We start from the raw sequence: 21,359 nt of genomic DNA, 5'->3' as shown, positions 1-21,359 counted from the left end.
AAAATCTGTAAATAGCTATTATAATATTTATTCTAAAGGGTTTTCATGATTCACTTTATCTAGTGGATTGTTTTCAGATACTGAGCTGGAAGATGCTAAAGAAAATAAAATAAGTAGCATTATTTTTCTCTTTGAAATATCATCTACAGGCACTGGCAAATTATTGATCTAGCAAGGACCTGTAATAGCAAACTTCCACACCTCTTTATATATTTGGCAGCATCTAATGTTAATTGGGTCCAATCTAAGCAAACAGTTTTATAACCACAGCTGCTCTGAATTACAGCTCATCATTCAGAAAACTTGTGCTGTAAATGTACACCTGTGCCCTACTTCTGAACATGTTGACCATGGGGTCCACCATTACAACTTTGTGCAGATGGAGAAGTATGATGGTAACAGCCTTCATTCCATCACCTTTCTTTACTCAAAATGCTGGTCAATACACTGCTGTGCTAAATTATTTCCTTCTTTAATTCCATTAGCTTGGTTACAGTACAGATGCATTAGGTGGTGTGTGCTTAAGAGATCTACAAGATATTTAGATGCCTGCATAACTGTCTTTGATTCAGAGTTTCTTGCCTAAATACTTTTGGGAACTTGTGAAACAATTTCTTTAAGATAATGAAAAAAGAAGGAAAAAAATTGTGTGCTTTTAGACTGCTCATCAGAGCTGTACATGCCTTTTGTAATACAGGCAATTTTAATCTGACTGTTCAATAATGTTAAGTCTCTGGGATCTAGATTTTGCCTCCACCACATTATTTTACATAGTAAAAAGGCAGATTAGAATTACCTAGTTGGATCTTTATAGACAAGTGCAGTGTAAAGATGTAAAAATACATAGTGGTTTATATTGTTACTTTTAAATAGAAGATCTCAAGGCTTCTATCCATTACATACAGAAGTAACTGCAGCTTGTTTAGAGCTGTAGGGGTTTCATTCCTGAATGAGTCCATAAGAGGCTTAAAGTGTTCATTCAAAATATAAATGTATAAAGGAGGCTGCCTGCAGACAACTTGCAAATGTTGACTTAGGAAATTAGTATAAATTACATTTTTCCATTCTTCAGTATGAAGATATGTTGTCTTCAAAATTATATTATAGTTCTCAAATCACATAAACTCATTTTTTTCCTTTCTATTACCAGAATACAAATGATCCAGAACTTTATTATATACATTAACATATTTCTTTTGATGGGTAGCTGAATGAAATGCATGTCACCTCTTGGTCTGTAGGCTGTAGCAGATCTGTTAACCGTGAGAAGTCACTGCCTATGGGTTGATTCACAGTGAGGTTCTCACTTTGCTGAGAATATGCCATGTGTGAATAACACTGCGTTCTCTTGTCATGTTGCATCTGAACTGTTGTAATTCCACTACATCTTCTCCCACAAAATTCTATGAAACAGTTAATGAAATGGAGAATGGTAGTTTTTCTAGAAGGTGACATTATGCATTAGGATGAATCTAATCTTTTCAGTGCTCTCTTTTTGCCAAATCTACTAGATTCTTGCCATGGGTTTGCATTTGGAATTGGGGTTTTTTTGTTTGGTTGGTTGGTTTTGGGTTTTTTTTGGGGTTTTTTTGCAACTCTAGATGTGTATGTATGCACAATTTGTGTAAAAACTCAAATTGGGATGCATCTACTGTTAGGCTATGCATCTTCAGAAATGCAGAAATAGCTTTTTCCTCATGAGTATATTAAGACAGTCATGAGCTATTTTCATGATTGTTATACTGCCTGACACACTGTTCCTACTATTAATATTGATGATTTCTAACTTACACTCAGAACACAGCCCTCATTCTTCCTACAACAGAATCATAATTTATTGATTTTATTTTGCTTGAAATATCATCCTGTTTCAAAGTAATTTTCCCAAGAACTCCTGCACTGAAAGTGGCAATGGTGTGCAAATAAAGGGACACAGGTGATTCCCAGTGTTAATCTTCCAAATAATGGCTAAACTAGTGATTGCAAAAGTTCTGCATGTGGCTGAAAAAATGCATGTCCTGGACTACAAGTTTGAGGAAAAACATGGGACAGTGCTGGAAGTGAAACTCAATAGAAAGTCTCATCTCATTCCTTATTCTACAGCTCCAATCTCAATTCCATTGCTTTCACATTTTGGGAACTGCCTCTTACTACTCGAGCCATGTGAGAAATATGTTACTGAATTTAGAAAGTAGTAAAGCTCTTCTGAGTACTGTAAAAGTGAGGATGATTAATGCAAGAGTTGTAGTCAGCCCTTCAAATGCTCTGTATAGCTTCTTTATTCCCTTGCTGTTCAGAGTAGAAAAGAAATAGGCACAACTGAAATCTATAGGAGGACTGGTCACAGTGAATGATGTTTGTGCAGACTGTTCCTCCCTAATTTAACTGTTTGATAGCTGCATTAATCCCCACATTTACTAGGCTGCTGATATGATAAATTGCATAGCAAAACACTGAAAGGAGCCACTGCAGTTAGTGGAATACTTGATTCTAAGAAACAAGTTTTTGGTCAAAATGTGTGGTAAGACAGTGCTTTGAGACAAGCATTAAAGCCTTCAGTGTATATGGTCCCTGATCCTGCCCCAGTGGCTGATGAGGCCACTGTCATGTCTGTGGGAGGTAAGGTCAGAGTGCAGGATAAGCATTCTTCCATGAAGCTGTGTTAGTTCTACTGGTCCTGCTGAGTAACAAGCAAATATGAAGGCTAGGCAGCAACACAGAAAATAATCTGAACACTTGCCCAAGATCTCTGTGTCTTGTAAGGGCAAGTTTTGTAGGTTTATTTCTTACATCTGGAGGCTTTAAACAAAGGAACATTAGTGCAACAAGCATATACATAAAAGTGTGGAGGGTTTGGGTCTATTTTCCTTTCCTTTCTACTCAAGAAATGCAATTTTGCACCTTGTGTGTGAAGGTGTGGTTTAATATAATTATTCTACTCATCTATCCCTTATTCTGTATTCAAGCTAGGGAATGTGTCCCACCTATTTATCCATACCCTTCTCATGTCAAAGCCATCTATTCAATCTTTCATTTATATTTCAAGTGTTGGGGTTTTCCTGTTCCCTTCTGACCTCTTCACTAACATGGATGTCCACACTTCTGTCACTGTGTTCCTTATATTGATCGCCCTTCATCTTCTGTCTCTCGTTTTCCCTCTCTGGGTATTTCGTGTGCTACTCTTCCTGCGTGCCTGCTGCTGTGTTCTTTCACAAAGTGCAGGTGTCCCCGCAGGGCACTGCGTTGCCTGGCGGGCGCGGCTCTCACACGGGGCATGGACGCGCATCCCGGCGGGGCTCAGCGCCCTGCGCCCCCTCCCCAGCCCCGCTGCCCCGGGACCGCGGGCGGCAGCCGGCCGGGGGACAGGGGCTGTCCCTGTCCAGGGTCCTGAAAGCTGCCCAGGCGGGCTCCTGGCACCTGCCGCCGCCCTTCCTTTCGTTGCTCTGCTACACGTGTTAATGGCACAGAAACGGAGGCATCTTCGAAAGCTAACTCCCAAATTTGCTGTTTAATATGGAGAAAAGTTATTAAGTCGTAAAGATAGAGTTTCATGTATCTATCAAGTGAGAAATTTTAGAAAAATGACATGAGCTTAAAATGAACTTGGTAGCTTGTTTTTATTAATCAGGCTTGCTATTTTTGTCAGACATTGGCCTTTGATCTTATGAGCATCCTTCAGGGACATCGTGGAAAAACTGAGAGCCAGATTGTAATTCTCTCGTGAGTATGATGCAGGAGTAATTGAACTGAAGTCAAATTAAACTAATGTGAAACAGATGTAAGTGAGTTCAGACAGACTCAGTACTCTGCAGCTTTAGTTAATATTTTCTTACATGGCAAAAAAAAAAATAAAAATCTACAATATATTAATACACTAATAATGGCGTGTACTTTTTGAAATAGAACAGAAAAGTGAGAGAACTACTACACTATACTCCCTGCTGGACATACAAAGGGACTGATATAAAAGGTGTCTGAAATCTGGAGTCTGGCTAATGAGGAATGGGTACCAGAAAAGAGCCAAGAATGGTGAAGATGATTACAAACTGTGAACAGGTACCCCTTGTCCTCTTCTGGCACTTAGATGATTGATGTGTTAGGATGTGAGAGGCAGGATCATAGTGCATTCTGTTTAGTGTCACTGGTCAAAGGAACTGCAGGCAGGCTGTGGTACCATCCCAGCATAGTTTATTGCTGGTGTGTAATTGCCTCAGGCAGATTCACTGTTTTTACTGAAACCATTTCTGCCAGTCAGTAAATTTCCTGTTCTGTGGGTTAATCCATGAAATAAGGAAAACATGGCACTGCATGCTATAACTTAGAAAGTGATAAGAAACTCCATGCAATAGAAGACAATAAAAATAATATGTTGCCTTTCCTTGCACAGTCCTCATTCTTACCTAATTCCCTGATTCCTAACGACATTAAACCTTCTGAAAACTATTTGAACAAGAAGTTTTCAGGTTATGCTAACGAGAAGGCTTTAAATGTTCTCCTTGACAGAAATCTTCCTAGAAAATAAAGAAATTATAAAAGGATTTTGCACTGGATCACGTCCAAATTAATTCTACTGCAGAATGGGTCAATAGAATATAAGGAACAGGATGCAATTCACTTTAGTTGCTCTCTTGGTCTCAGTGTAAATAACAGCACTCCTGTGGCAATAAACTGAATGAAGAATAATCTTCACAATTAGAAATACCAGATTTCAAACAACTATATTGTTAACCATAAATGGAATAGTTATATACACAAATGAGTACATTGTTAAGTGATGCCACAAAGACTGTCTAGACTTCCATATAGCCCTGTCTCATTTCTTCAGAGCATCTAAGAAAGAGAAATAGAAGTTACAGATGATTTCTATCTGCTTTCAAGGATCAAGTAGTTTTTCCATTCCTTTCACTAGATTTAAGCAGGTGTAAGAGGTATTTATTAATCTGTTTTTCTATGGATTTCTTTGAATTACATCAAATTCATTTCTAAATCACTCATGTTATATTACTAACGAACAGTCAAAGGGCACTTAGCATTTTGTCGTTTTTTCAATGAGATGACTTGTAATAGAAAGCCTTTTTTCTATTGTGTTGTGATTGTCACAGGCCCTGTCCTGTAAAGCACTGATTCTCAACTAACTTCAGCTCTGAGGACATTAGGTCTGAACAATAAACCCTGAATAAAATGTAAGAATTTAGGAAGACCGGTCAAATCCTGAAAATTCTTATCCAGGTAGTAAAATAAGTTTATTTTTCTTGGTGATCTTTCATTTAAACATTTAACATTACTGAATCCACTTAGCTTATGAAAGTTGACAGAGTAACAGCTTGATACACTATAGCTTCAAGGAACCAGTTCTCCCTGTCATAAGAATATGACATCACTGAGGGGTGAAAGGTCTTTTATTTGCATAAGATAATAGTTACGTTTCTATGCAGCAGCTGTGCTGTCAGTGAAAGATGCCAAATCTATCTCTGGAGTAACTCCATTGATTCTAAATGAGTTACTTTTGGAATAAATTGGCCCACTCAATAAAATTGCAGGTTTGAGGCATTGAAATAATTGAGCCAGTTTTCCATGATCATAACATGGTTAAAAAAATCTCAAAACAATTACATTATGTCATGCATTTATGTACCTGATAGACCACAACTGATTTGCCACAGGGTTTCTCAGTCATATAGCTAGAGCAAGTATGTAGAGCTTACAGACTTTTTTGGGAATATGGGAACATTTAGAGGATCCAAGAAACATGAATATGGTATTGTGTCATTAGTATCTATTTAGTGTTACAGTAAGTCAAACGAATATGAGACATCTCCATCATGTCATTTTCATGACAATTCCTCTTCTTTAGACAGTAACAATCAGGATGTGTTTCTGGTAATGAACATGAAGAATTCACCTCCAGAATACAGACTTCTTGCATGTCTTAGCAGGAATTTAATGCTATTAGCTTATCAGTGGACTGTTTCAGTTTTATTATCTTAGGTAAGTTCTGAGTGGACAGGTGTCTGTGGCAGAATAAAACTTCATCAGTTAACTGCTGATAGTTATAGCACAGGGACAGGGCAGTGCTTGGGTTAGGGTGACACAATTGAGTAATATTTGTCTATATGTTAGGTTTTCCCTGGTAATGTACAAGGAAAATGCCAGTAAGCTGGAAACTTTTGCATGCCAAGGAAAAGTTATTTACATGCAGATATATATTATACATGTGTGTGTATAAATACATGAATTGTTCTTTGTTGATATATATTTGATAACTGATCTTGTTGGGGGTTCAGAAAGCTTCTGGAGCCTTTTAGGTTACTGTAGCCAAAACTCAAGTGACTACACAGCACAATTAGCAAAGCCTAGCTTCACTTTTGTTCCCACTCAGTTTGCAGAAGTAATGTCAACAGAAATCCCGAAGTGTGTTCAGAATGCATCATGGTTTGCTTGCAAAGGAAATACCTTGTGCTCCTGATGTCATCATTGCAATCATCTCAAATTCAAGTCTGACTGAGCAGGCTCATTATCATTCTCACCATGTCCTAGCTTAGAGCAGCCTCTCCCTCCTCCTCCTGTACAGCACAAAACAAGAGCCGCAGGGGTGCTCAGATTAGGGGAAGGAGAGACTCCTAGCACCTCCCCTGAGAAAACTTGCTGCATTACTTCCATCTGGTTTCTTCAAACTACATGCTGCTTTACAGGACCTTGCACACTACCACTAAAAGAAAGTGTGGATTCCCCAGTATTGATTTCCTCTTCCTGTTTAGGGTTGAACAAAGACTGGGAAAAAGCACAGAGTTAGTTTCACAATGTGAATGTAAAAAGAGTGTGCCAACCTTCACAGTAAGAGTTTCCTGAGGAGAGTCACACATTTTGGACTGTTTTGGGTTTGGGATTTTTTTTATTTTACTTCACCAGGGCAGATTTCTACTTTTTGGTCTTACAAGGCTACCTAACATTCGAGCAACAGATGGAAAAGAAAAACAGAAAAATGGCAGTTGGGAAAAAAAGTACAGGGGAAAAATGCGGGGCACAAATTATCACAGGTAACAGGTTTAGATCCCAAACACATTTTCTGAAAATTCAGAAGGTCTATGGACCTCTGGACTGATTCTGATATGGGTCTCTGACCAGGACATAAGGGAATTTGTGGATCTCTTCACAAAACCATCCCCCATGGATGGTCCCCTTCACACAAAGAGTTGATTTCCACTGTGGAAGAGAATAGGCAGGACAGGGTTAACCTCACACAGTTTTCTTTCAGGCCCCCAGAGGGGCTGGGGTTTTGTTTTCCTGGCTAAGGGAGGGGAGCTGGGGCATGTATTGTAACTGGAACTGGAGACCTCTCTGGTGTTACTAGCTTGTTTTGGGTTTGAAGGAAAGCCTGGAGAACGAGGAAGAGGAGGAAGAATGCAGATCTGGAAAGAAGCAGGTGCCTGGTAACTGCACAAGTGTCCTCCGTTTCCCCGAAGGCCCCTGAGAGCTTAGGGGGGCTTCGAGGGGTCTCCAGCCTCCTGCCCCCTCCCTGCAGCTTGGCCGCATCTTACAGCCCCGCTGTGCCAGGCGCTGCCTTGTCGCCAAGTCCTGTCCCTGTCCACAGTGCGGATCGCTGACAGAAAGGGGAGCGGGGGTGCCCTGGCTTTCAGGGTACCCGGTCCTGGTCCCCAGAGCTCGGACGATCCCCTGCCCGTCCCCTCCCCCTGCGCTGCAGAGCCTGTGGATGCTGCCGTACTCCTGCCATGTGCTGCCGCCGCCGCTGCTGCTGCTGCTCGTAGCTCAGTCGAGCGTGTCTCCGGCTGCAAACTCCGCCAAACAAGCCTGCATTCCCCTCTCGAAGGATACCTCGTGAGTACCAGCCGGAGCCTGCCCCCTCCCCAGGCACCCGCCACTGCCTCTCACAAAGGGACTCGCAGGCTCCCCCACCCCTTTTTATGCCAGTGCAGAGAGGGGCTCCGTGAATTCCCTCCAAAGCTATAGGGTGGCTCCCTCCGCCTCCTTCTCTTCTTGCTGCTCCGGCTCTCCTGGGCGAGCCAGGCTGCTGCTGCATTGAGCCGGGGTGGTCCCCAGCCTCGCCCCTGCCTCGCCCCAGCCATGCTGCTGCGGCTCACGCCCCATGGCTGACTTTTGCTGTCCCTCTAGTGCCCGGGGCTGAACCGAGGTGCGCTCATTTTTCGGGGATGGCTGAGGCTAGGCAGCTTGTGCACGTGTGGGAGGTGTCTCTGGGGGCGCGGGGGGCTGGACGGCTCCCCGATCCTTGCAAGCCTGCGTTGCGTCCAGCCCGGGTCCCCTCGGGTGGGCGCAGCAGAGGGGCCGCGCTGCAGCGGGGACCCCGCCACCCTGACATCTGCAGGTGGACGAAACAGCTGCGGGAGCCTCCCCAGGAGCCAGCAGCACCCTGGACCCGCTGCCTGCCTCAGTCGGCTCCGTTCCTGCTCCTCCAGATTCTCTCCGGTTCTTAGTCCATCCCTTATACCCCTCTCTGGGTTGGGGTGCCTGCAAACCCCTCCACTCCCTGCCCGCCCCTCCCCACCCTTTCGATTTATTTGTGTATTTCTTTCCTTGGCAACCACCAGTTTCCCTCTGTCAAACAGCGCAGGCTCCCTATAATTTGAAATTAATTTGTTTGACTGCAGCATCGAGACAGGAAGGTTGGGAATTTATTTAATTCTTTTTACTCCCTTTGCAAAAAGGAAGCGATGAAATTTCCAATTGAGACTCCAAGAAAACAGGTGAACTGGGATCCTCAAGGTTGGTGATTCTCTATTACTATCATTACTACTGTAATAACAATTATTATTATTCCTTATGTCTATTGACTCGTAGGAGACTATGTGACTCCAAATGGGAGGAGGCGTTGGATGTTTGTCTGCTTCCCATGAGCACTGCTCAGTCTTTCTTGCTCAATCCTATAGCAGTGCATTAGAAAATGCTACTCGGTTACAGGGTTGGGTGGCTGCATGGCTAAAACCTCTTCTAGGTCTAAGTTTTACAGTTTTATGTTTGGTATCTCTCTTGCCTCATCCTCTCCTTTTTCTTGAGTATTTTCAAGACAAACTTGGCTGGCATGGCAGTGATCTCTGGCTCACAGCATTGTTTGTTTAATTAGTGGCTCCTTTGTTGTTTCTAGTGATCATTGTCTCTGCTAAATGGGTGGTACAGGAGTGGGCACAGATGTGAGTGCTTGTTCAGGGCTCCTCGATGGCACGTGTTTGTGGGCAGAAGCAGAATGCTGCAGCAATATAATCTTTAGTGTGGACAGACCTTTAGTCTGGATGGTATAAAATGACACATTAAATAAGGCAGCCCAAAGGGACCTTTACACTTTTTACTGTGTACTACTAACAACTGATCAGCCTAAGTTGATAGTTTGATTAAGTACATAGGTATGTTTGGACTCAATCTTAGGGAATGTGTTTGCGTGATGGTGGAATGAGATTTATGCCAGTGCAGTGGTTTTCAATAATGTGATCCAAGTAGTATTTAAAAATAAACCATAGTCAAATACTCTCCGTGGGGAGGAGGTTCATCTGCATCCTACAGAAATGACTGAAAAGACGCTAGTGGTAATTTGTGCACTGGTGTGTCATATTTCTGTGCGTTGGTACAGGAGCAGAACAACTTGAAGCCATTGCTCAGGTTTGCAGCAGAGCTGCGGGCAGCCAGTTGCTGTACAGCAGTGCTTGCAGGAATTATGAAGTGATAACATGGGCTTTGATTGTTCCTCTTTATTCCACAGGTTTGGTTTTAGTGGTCAATTTGCCTGTCATCCTCCATGCCCTCACATTTACAGAATGAAACATTAAAAGAGTTTCTCATGTTATAGAAGGAATACAGTAGAACAATCTGCTGTACATACAATTCAGGTTTAGTTTAAGCCTTAGTACATCTTTAGTTAGGTAAAGACTGAAATCGACACATCAGCCTCCTCCGCCCTCATCTTCCCAATGAACACATGGATAGTAATGCTAACAGAGATTTGGTTATTTAAATAACAGTATATTCCTTATCCTAGGGTCTAAATTATTTGTGCTGAAAACTTGCTCTACCCAGGTGCTTTTCTAAATTTTTGTTTGCTGCATCTCAATTTAAATCCATTTTATGAATTGCAAAATGTCTTTTAATGCAAAAATCTCCTTCTTTTCTCTGAAAAGGCACACAGGAGGATGTGTGGATGACATTCTGTGTGCAGATCCTTTGCTTGGCAATCAGCTTTAAAGCATGTGGATCCAACAGGTGGTTGGCCACAATTTACTGATGTGACAAAACCACAGAGTACTGTAGCAGTTAAAAGACCCCAAACTTAGCAGGTTTTCTTTACACCAAGCTGAATATCTGCTAATAACTTCAGAATACTACCAGTTATTTTCCCTCAGTGTATTGACTTTGTTAGACAGACAGAAAGGAGGATGCAAAAAAAGGTATTTTCTATTTCTTCAAGAGACTCAGAAAATAGAAAAAAATTGGTGGAGTGGAAAAAGGCAATCTGGCAAGGAAAAGCTGTCTAAGTCCCAATCCTTTAACCAACAGAGGAACAATGCAGTGACATTGTACTCACATAGTCGCACTGAAGAATTATGTATGTAGAAGACAAGGTAGATCAGAGTTCTATTATTTTGAAACAAAAATTTATTTATGTAGATATAAATGCTAGCCATGATCTGTGTGATATAACTAAAAGCTCTAAAATTAATTTGATGTACAATCGCGTATGTAGTCGGTTCTCTGCACATACAAGAATGATGTATTTATTTTGCATCCTATGTGGTATCTCTGGAGTTAAGAGCTGAAGTAGCTTTTCTCAGATACAAAGATCAACGTATAGAAAGTTGGTGGTGAAGGGATTCAAAGGCTATTAAGTATTAGAGCACAGCTAATATCCTGTTAGTATTCACAGTCTAACACCAGGCCCATTTCAGAGTGTATTTTATGATTGTGCACTGTTCTGGTTGTCAGCCAGAGAACATGCAGTTTCCATAGTTTTGTCTAGTAGGAATTGTGATAACTTGTGGTAACAGTACTTGGAATAGATCAGCTGATGCTCCTGGCAAGCAAGCTAGCAGCCCAAGAACATAAGTGAGAGCTATGGCATCTCAAAGTCTGTTTAGAAATGATTATTCCAGACAATATTTTCTAGAAACAATACAATTTTCTAAAGACTGGGACCATTTTTGTGGAGATACGTCTGGCTTGGAATTGATGAGATGCTGGTTTGAACACAGGTCAAAATGATAGTAATTGAAATGAATTAATGCTCAACTCAGTAATGCTGACTAAACTCTAAATATTTACATAGATAGATTAGGGGCTGCTGGTAACTTTCATCTGGCATAGAACTGGTATTTTCAGTTTGCATCAGTAAAGATCAATATACCATATAAAGACTTTGTGCAGAGAAGATGTTTAAAAGAATAGAATTGACATGAAGAATGGTCTGACACAGGTAATGGGAGACTGAATTCTTAGCCATTAAACTGGTACAAGCAGGGCTTGGTGATAAAACTGTGATTTTATAATGTTGTGTATTATCTTCAAGTGTCTTGGGCATAAAGTGTATATTTGTGTTACCTGTAAATGCTGAGTGTGTTGTCTAGATAAACCAAACATTTCATGAATCTGGAAGTGTATTGGGTCCATATTCCTACGGTGAAGTCCCCATACTATATCAGGCAATCAAACTAGATGAACCCTTAACAAACAGATCAAAATCACAAAAGTCATTGGGACTTGGCCTTAACAATCCAATGTGAAATATGCCATTGAATTTGATATATATTGATTATAACTCATGCAATTTATATTCAGTGAATGAATAGGGTAAGAAATGACTTTAAAAAACCCAAGCAGGTACTTCAAGAATGTTTTAGGGAGCACTGGACACGTTGAGTAGGAGTAAAGGATATCACAATACCTTGCCATACATTTAAAAAAACCCAAACTTGCTATTTTGTGTTACTGGTGGAATCAGTATGTATGTACTCAATCAGAAAACATTTGATCTGCCAATCTCTCATTGCTGCTTCTCACATTTGGTGCAATTCAGTAGTAATAACTGAAATTAGTGAAAGACCAGATTTTCAGTTTCATACTTAATACAACCTCTCATGTATACCATCCAGAATACAAGATTGGATTTTTAGCAGCATATGAAGAATTGTTGTTCATATTTCTCCTTTCTTGCAGTCCTCCTGCTGCTTGTTACACCCACCTGTTTTCTGTGCTTGAATTAGCTCATAATGTCTTTGCACATATATTTTTATATAGTACCTAAAACAGAGTGTGTCCCTCATCCTGTCTGAGATATCTGGATGTTACAGAAATATAGACTTTTTTCCTAAAAATTATCTACTTAAAATTGATTTTCTTTGTGAAAAAAAAAATAAAAATAGATAAGACAGTTTCAAATATGCTTAGAAATTATCTCCAAGTGTGACTGTCTTATAGGGTGAGGGTGAGATTTTTTCATTTTTTCCCTTCTTTTTCAAGGGAAGCATATCTTGTGATGCTCTTAGCAGGGAGCAAATGGAATGCAGTCTTGTTTGTTCCTTTGTGCCTGCAGTTTCAGTTCCATTGCAGTGATATGGATTGTCAGAGCTTTTTGGATATTCAGCTCAATGTTTACCTCAACACCAAAATTTTGTAGCTCTGAAGTTTTAATTCAAGTTCCTGCAGCCTTTCACAAATGCACTGTTAGTATTTGAAACTCTGAAATCACATACTTATTACCATCCTTATATTTAGCATGGGAGTTAATGGTCTGTGGGAAATTCAAACTGTGGTTGAGAATCTGGAGTTCCTCTTCAAATTTTGCTGCTACATACTGTTTAACCTTCAGGAAGCTACTTACCCTTTCTTGTCTTCCCTTTTTCCTAGACTGGAAAACAGGAATATTAATACTTCCCTAATGCACAAGGGTGTTGTGAAATATAATTAACTTGTTTAGAGCAATCTAAAATCTGCTATTGAAAGAAGAGCTTATGCATTGCAATTAAATGCTAAAACAATTAGGAGGGAGCAAAACACCCTGTCATCATACACAGATCACATCAATTAAGAAATAAGGTTGTCTCTGCACTTTACAACTAGAGGAAGCTTATGCTTCTTTACAGACACTGAATAGTCAATTGAGTTTCCCATTAGAAGTATCTAAACACCTTTGATATTCCCCAGCTTCTGCTTCAGAGAAACTCAAATCTTCCATAGGCCTTGGGATTTCTCACTTCACCCAAGACACCACTGGACACCTATGTGTGGGATAATGAGCTGAATTTCAAGTGCTTTTGTGCAGATATCAGGATTGGACCATCCCTTGATGACTGCTTAAAAAATCTTCAACATTAGTACTCAGTGTAAATTCAATTGTCTGCCAGTGAAGTGTTACAAATTGCTGCAGTACCTCTTCTTTCTGTTCTTTTGTTTGAAGAGACCAATGCAGAAGGTAAACTTGATTAGAAAGGCATAGATGAGTAGAATAAATGTGTTTGTTTCTGTCCTCTGTTTTCAAGAAGATATGTAAAATGGAGTAGAATGCAACTGGGAGTTAGACAATATCTTTCTGCACTAGCATGTTGGTTGTCACTAGCTCAGTAGATGAAGACTTTTCTGGGAAGCTGTAATGTGGAAAAAAGTAGATCTGATCCCTGCCAATGACCCATAGTCAGAGGCTACTGACCCTGTGCTAATTGCCACAAAGTCATATTGGCTACTTACCCACTCATCTGATAGACTGGGACTCTGTTGTGCCTAGTAAGTATGGATTGCAGAACACTGCAGGGAGTTTATTTAAATGAGATATCTGAAGGAGGATATAAATTGGACAAACAGGAGGACACTCCTGGAAGTGCATGGTGTAGGTACAATAGTGCCAAATACAGTAAGGTGGAAAATTTGAAGAGTTTGGAAAAACAAATAGAAGGGAATGAAAAAATCAGAACTTTACTAAAGGCAGTGTGGAGCCTGCAGAGAAGACAGGTGAGTACTGTGGACGCCAGTGTGGTAAGAGATAGAAAGATACAATTTAATTAGGAGGAGAGAAGGAACCACAGCAGACAGCTATTAGTTTTGTTATTGTTGTCTTTAGGATGCCCTGGTAATGGTAAAAAGAAGGATCCAAAAAAGTAAAATTAGTAGTAAGAAAATGGCTGAGCAAAAGAGTTGACGGCAGGTTTCTTACAGAAGTGAAGGAAGACTGAACTCTAGTCAAGGTAAGAAAGATGGAGGGTAGGGTATCATTAAGATGTCATCTGTAGTGTGAGGAAAAGGGAATGAAAAAATCAAAGGCAATAGGAAGCTGTAAGTCTAAGATAGGAAGAGCAATAAGATTGTCATCAGTGGGAGAGGTTAGGACAGGATTATGATTTCAGTGAAGAATACCAATGCTCTTTTTTACCGTGTATGTACAAGGGTAATCTGTTAACGGCATTTGGACAGAAAAGTCCCTTGGGCAACTCTTGAAAAAATGGATGCTACCTGGAGTGATGGAGTTTGCTCTTGGGATGAAGATATATGATACCAGTTGTAACTGGGCAGGTTTTGGTTCAGCTTTTGGCATTTATGTGGATTTATGTAGCTAGTGTGTGGATTATATTAGCTTCAGTCAGAAGAGTGCATACAGATGGTGATACAGTTTAATTCTTACCCTCTTTGTTTAATCCAGAGCTAGGACTTTTACTACTCACTTCAGTGTGAGCAAAATGCAATTCTTCATTTTAAAAGAACTGTGTTGTTGCCACAGGCTTTACTGAGTTAAAAGTAAAGGAGTGCCTGGAATTACTGGGAAGACAGAGGCCCTAGATTTTGTGCTCTAATAGGGTAAGCACTGGAGCAAAATGGAAAGGGAAAAATGAGGAGGTCAATATAAGAAAGGGATAAGCAACATACCAGTATTCAAGGTAGAGTATTAAAGAACTCAGTGTGATGCAAGTGCCTAACCTTCATTTTGTAATAATCTCAGTGTAATAACAAAGGCCGAAGCAGAGAGTATGAATGCTGAACAGTTGTCTGTGTTTTATATAGAAGTTTTATGTAAAAGAAGTGACATTCAGCAAAAGGCTAAGTAATGCCTTTTAAAATACCTTTTTTAAAGGAATACCTCTGGTCTTTGTTTTCTCTAGGAGTTAAAGCATCCTGGGACCTGGCCTTTGTCAAACAGAGGCTGCTTATATATAACCTGAGACATTGGCTATATTTCAGTTGTTTGGCTATAATATAATGATAAACATGCTCTAAGATGAACCTGCTGACTTTCATAAATGATGTGCCATGCAGTTCTCACCGGTTACCCCAATGAGATGAAACAACAGGTGAGAACAGCATATATCCTACACCCTTGTACTTCACAGTGGTAGTACCAATCCTTTTTGGTCCATGGACCACTGTTATTCTCCAAACATACTTTCTGGGCTGCTTTTCTCACAATCAAATATCAACTCAGAGTTTTTAAACAAAAATATACTTCAAAATTAAACTATGAATCTCTTACCATGTTAATGAGTCACAGAATTTAGGGACTGTTTCTTTGGTTTGGGAATGCTGAAACCAAGAATTCAGATTTCATATCTTTCTTTTATTGCTAATACAATTCTTATGCTATTACAAATCTTACTGTTGGCAAAATGTCTCAAGTAGATGTGTTACTATGTCTTATCCAGTTGTTCTAAAATAGGAGCATAGGAGAACATTGGTGCAATTTTGAGTTTAGGGTAGAAATTTCAATGTGAGTATATTATGGTGTTGGAAGTTGAAATGAAAGCTAGTAGGGTGATAGAATCTATTATCAAAACCTGTATGAGGGGAAAAAAGGTGGAAGAGAATGCACAAATTTGGCTTAATTTCATTTTTCTGCTTTTAAAATGGAAAGGGGACATCTTGCTGGAAGCTGGAGCTGTGACAAGAGGTGTGAGATATCGCTTATATGAAAAGACTTGAAACATGTTGCAGTTAGGATATGGAATTCTGAATAGGAGTACTAAACAGTTGCAAAATTTGGGTGTGGTTCAATTTCTTTTTTGAAATCCAGACATGCTTAGGTCTAGCGTTTTGTTAGAGTTTGCTATTCGAAATTTTAGAAGACACTTGAAAAGAGATAAAGACCTGACAAAGAGAGACAAAATAAAATGCTCCAGGAAATATGGATTACAACAGTGTGGGTCCAAAGTGTGACAGGGTCAGATCTGCTGACAGAAGTGCAGAAAATGCAGAATGAATAGAGTGTACCTGTGGTAAGGCTGAAAATGCTGTGAAAAGAAAATAAATGTGTGGACATAAAGATGAGTTTGGCTGCTTTCAACTAGAATCCACTGTTTTCAAGCACATGATGTTTTTTCACACTTTTAGAAATAAGTATGTATCATAGTTCATATTTTAAAAATGCCTGAAATATCTTTGTGTTCTCTATTGGTGTCTCAGGCATGTATCAAGGTCTTCCTCTGTGAGCAAAACTAAATCACATTATAAATAATCTCATGGACATGTTACAAAATATTTTTATCTCATGAATTAAGTATCTGTCATAGATGAGGATCTGTTTATTTGACTAGTCTTTCATTGGAAAAACATGCTTAATGTTTCTTCCATTTGTTCTTCTAATTTGTACCCAAGTGGATGCATTTAATAGATCTTTAAATTGCTTCAGTTCTTTTTCTGGTAATCTGTGTGTTATGCATAACCCTGGGATACTTTTTTTGCTGAAGACAATAGACTGTTTTGTTAGCAGGAGATGACAAAAGACAACACCCTAAAACATCTTCCTAGAAAGCAATACAAGTTATAATGGCATCACAGGTCCTACAGGATCATCACAGTGCTTTAAGCACCAGGCTTTGAGTACCTAGGTTTGTTAGAGCCATATGTTCGTATCTCAGCAGGACTGACTCATCTTTTCTTCCCTAGGAAGAAAAAACAACATGCCACTGACTTAACTGGATGAGGATTTTGGATTTTGGCACCTTAAACTTGTGCCACTGAGTTTTTGAAGATTCAGTGATATTTTGTTGAAGGGTGTTTGGATTATTTCTCACTTGATACTGTAGTATAATAACATTAGCATGATTTGACAGCTTGTCCACGGCTTTTAACCTCTCAAATTTCAGCTTTTCATCTTAGAGAAACAAAAGACAGTCACTAGCTATGTGTGTAAAAAATCTCATTGGTGAAAGAATTATGAAAGAAATGATACTGCAGAAGCTCCCAGCTGAAATGCAGGAAGCAGCAGGAACATCTCAAAGATGTTCTTCTGGGTTAACCCAGATCTATCACTGATTACTTAAATGTTAACATTGCTAAGTTTGGATTGCACTAGAAAGCATTGGATAGAGAGACCTTGAGTAGCAGCAATCATGACAACTGCAGAAACAACACCAGAGTCACCTCTTCATGATCCTACAGACTAATTTGTATTCATAGGAAATATAGTCTGTTTATTGGGCTACAATGACATGTAACTTTGTGACCTGAATTTCTCATTGCTGCCAGACATTTTTTTTGTTGATTCAGTTTTCTAAAAATAGGCATCTGCTGTCATTTAGGGGGCTTTAAGGTAGCTGAGATATTTGTATAGGCCTGGTATATGTGCTAACAGACCTAAGGGAAACTTCTGCCCTTCTGGAGCATAGCTTAAGGCCACTTAGGTTATCCCATAACCTCTCACTTGGTAGTGGGACGGTAAACCTAATTACACTATTTGAGTGTCACTTAGTTGGAGTATAAAACAGCTGTAAGTAATATAATAATATAATAATTAATTAATCTAAAATAACTTAATATAAGTAGGTATATGAAATTCTGGGGTATTCTAAGTTTCTAAGGACCTGCTATGGTTAAGGGAGCTATAGTTAAATATAGTTATTGGAGCCAGGAGAATTTTCAGTAAACGTCTGGTTTAGGGTCAGCAGAATCTTTCAGGCTGCACTGATCGATTTGACCACATCTGTTATGACAGATTCGTGGAATGTATTCCAAGTTACAGCCAAGCAAAGAAATGAGACAAGGGTTGTTTCTGCTGACTTACACACTGAAAGTGTAAAAGAACAATGTGTATATTATAAAGAATTTGGAATAAGAGAATATCAAAATGCCTATGCTGAAAAAATGTGTTTCAAATAGCAACTTTCTCTTCCTTGTGAAAAATCTTTTCTGCACAGATTAATTTTGTCCTACCTGTCTTATATGTATTGTTTATCCTGTTCCAGAATAGGTTTTTAAAGTATTGGAAAGCTTTCAATAACTTTAACTAAGAGTATTAATGTGTATAAGAACTTAAGACAGTGATATAGATTGGATCCTCTGATTATGCAAATAGTATAGCTTCAGTGAACTGAAAAACAGCCCAAGCAACATGCTTCTTACAAGATTTCTTCTGGCCATTGCCACATGTAAAGATCCACTTTATTGTTGTTGCACAGAAAATTTGAGAAATTATCACTGAATTGAAATGGTAAATCACTAATGAGATTTGCTTGAATTCAAAGTATTTTTCTTTAGATCCTAATCAGTAGTCATATTGGGGGAGACAATGATGTCCAGTCAGTGTGCTGCTGAAGTCCCTTTATTGACTCAGTCTTGAGACTGAGATGGTCAAGAAATTCCATCACTCCACTGTGAGGCTGTACCTCTGGCAGACAGCCAGCATCAATCTTATTTCAAATGTAGATTAGATAGCTTCCTTCTAGGAAGCCCAGCATGAATCTTTGTTTTGTTGTCTCTTCCACTTGATTGTTTTACCACTAGGTTCCTTTCAATAAGAATGTCCTTCCCTTTGTACATAGGCCTTCTTATGCTGAAGTCCAAGTCTTGATGCGACAAGGTTTGCTTGACTATTTGCTCTGGCCATGAGACCATTGGCTGATCTCTTTTCTGAATCTGTGAGATAGGATATTTAGAAGATCCCAGCAAAACCCCTGACCCTACATCATCCTATGAGTATTTTGAAGGGGAACACATTGAAAATCTGTGGTGGGAGATTAAGACTCTTCCTAAATGTTGCTGGAATCCTGGGACACTTCCTATTGACGAAAACTAAGCAACTTGTTTCATACAAAGCACATAATGATGTAATAAAAAATGTTGGTTTAGTCTGTAAAAAGAAGATTATGGATAAATAGCAGCATCACTGTTCAACCTGTCTGTTGTTCATTGAAGGGTGAAATCTGCAGAAAATGAGAGAGCAGCTTTGGTGTTTGTACCATACTGACAAAAATTCAGTTTTTCTTTATGTTACCTAATGAGGAGAACAATGGTATGGTCATTGCTTCTGACAGGAACTCTTTTTCATAAAGTCATCTCTATAACTCAAGATCTTGAGCCAAAAGCACTTGCTTTCTATTTGGCAGAGCAGAGACCTGTATGAACTAGAACTCTCAATTTTAGCAGGACAAGAATTAACAATCTCTTCCTAGGGAAACAGGTTTTAGCATGATCTATTGGTTTTTGTCTTATTTCAGGAAGAGAAAGGTGAGAATTTTTCAGGGTTTCTCTGTATTCAGTTTCTCTATAAATAGACTCATGAAGCTGATGATAGCTCTGCTGCCAATGAGTGTGTTGGAACAAACACAGTCACCAATCTTGAAGCGGGAGGGTTCCATATTTGGGACTTTCCCCTGTCAATCACTTCTAATCTCCCCTCAGTACTTCCTGCTCCTCACTGTAATGCTCTTCTGCTCAAATTTTCATTCTCCTGAAGTTCATTGATGAGCCTTGTCACATGTGAACATGGGCTTAGGTATCAGGGGCTATGGGAAGGGTATTGCTGAGAAGAGGAGCTGAACAGTGAGTTAGGGAGTTAGGGGTGTGCTACCTCCCACACTGCCAGCACGGTTGGAGAGAAGTGAGGGACAAGAGCAGATGGATGGATTTGGAGGAGGGCAGGGTGGAAGAGAGGTCAGGAGAGAGAGAAGGCAAAAGCAAGGGAAACAAAATCCAAACTGCCCTCCAGCGTTTTACAATCTCACTCCAGCACAAGACCAACCTCTATCAAGTATTCGTCTGGACTTGGCAGCTCTGTAAGTAGTGCTACAAATGGTGTCAGTAGCAGTGCATCTTCATGTGAGTGCCAGTGTTAGCTAGGAACCCCCCTGAGGACTGCTGTCCTGAAGCCAAACTAGAAAAAAACCCTGATGCTTTCAGCTATTCCTGGAGTTCATATCCTGCCTTAGCACCTCCATTCTTTTGACCAGTGAGCTGTCATGTATGCATTAGAATAGCGCAGTGCCGGGGAGAGGGAGGAGGGAGGGGAAAGTATCCCAGCATCCCATGACTTTTGTAGAGATTTTTTTTTTAATGTCAGTGGATAAGTCCTGGCAGATACCTGCTCAAGCCAGCCTTGAGCTTCCTGTTGTTTCCCTGACATTTGCATAGCATCAGTAGCAGGAGCTGTGTTTACAAGAGAGTAACTCTTGGGCAGTCCATTTCAAGTTCAAGAGCACACTCAGACTGCAGTTCTGACAGAGGAGAGGCTGGGTCAGAATCTGGAACTTCTTGAAAAAATTGTCTAGAGCGGCTTACACGTTATTATCACATTTTTCCTTTATAATCAACAAAAGAATGGAATCTGATTTATGGCTGTCTATTAATTTTGTAACTGATAGAATGATGTTCTGTAATGTATAGTGGAAAAGAGCATGTTTCCTAAAAGAACTTGAAAATTTGCTAATACATTGATGAAAAATTGTTGTACCTTCTTGATGCTCATATGACAGAGAGCTTGTTTAATCAGCTTTTGAAATAATTTCTGAATTGAATTAATTTGCTAAGTTCTCTATGGCAATGTTTTCATGAGGCAAACTGTGAACACATACAGTGTTGTTTCTTCTTGGTGTCACAGGGGTCTATCTATTATTTGTGAAATGCTATGAGATGTGGCACAACTGATGCAAAAAAGAATGTTGAGGTGTGATTGACTATCTTACATTGAAGAGGAGAAAAAGGATTTCAAGAGCATTTTCTTGCTAGGAGTTGAGACTAGATTGTAAAGATAAATGATTTTTTTAAAATATATCTTTAACATTTCATTAGTTTCTATTTTTACAGATTCTGGATGTTGAATACAACAACATTAGGCTGTTTTCTCTGTTAGCTTTCACTGGTAGCTTTTCTTCTTGGATTCACAGGGATATGCAGGACATGAATAACACTGACAATTTCTGGCAGGTGATTTTATGCCCTGTTCTTAGATACTTCCAATAAAGGACATTTCAATATATTGATGGCTGTTCCTATGGCTAGCTCTCCTTATAGCTAGACTTTTTCTTAATATTTATTCTCCTACTTCCTTGATACAGATTGATCAGCTATTTCCTGCACTGTTCTTAAGAGATCTAGGAAAGAATTAATCACTCTCTTTAGTTACTCAGTGTCTTATTTTCATTTGTGAGATT

General features: G+C 39.6%; 1 protein-coding gene across 1 annotated transcript in view; it reads left to right on the top strand.

Moving 5' to 3' along the window:
- The first annotated feature begins 7,570 nt into the window (after positions 1-7,570).
- KCNK10 (potassium two pore domain channel subfamily K member 10) overlaps positions 7,571-21,359 on the top strand; it is a 55,837-nt gene continuing 42,048 nt past the window's right edge. Inside the window, exons 1-2 of the mRNA XM_056492855.1 lie at positions 7,571-7,836; positions 8,682-8,739. Of these exons, the coding sequence (XP_056348830.1) occupies positions 8,688-8,739 (52 nt within the window). The 5' untranslated portion in view covers positions 7,571-7,836; positions 8,682-8,687. The remainder of the gene's footprint in view (positions 7,837-8,681; positions 8,740-21,359) is intronic.

Source organism: Oenanthe melanoleuca, chromosome 5 (assembly GCF_029582105.1).
Source record: "Oenanthe melanoleuca isolate GR-GAL-2019-014 chromosome 5, OMel1.0, whole genome shotgun sequence".
Classification (NCBI taxonomy): Eukaryota; Metazoa; Chordata; class Aves; order Passeriformes; family Muscicapidae; genus Oenanthe; species Oenanthe melanoleuca.
The sequence above is the reverse complement of the archived record's forward strand: the minus strand, read 5'-3'. Positions and strand labels throughout refer to the sequence as shown.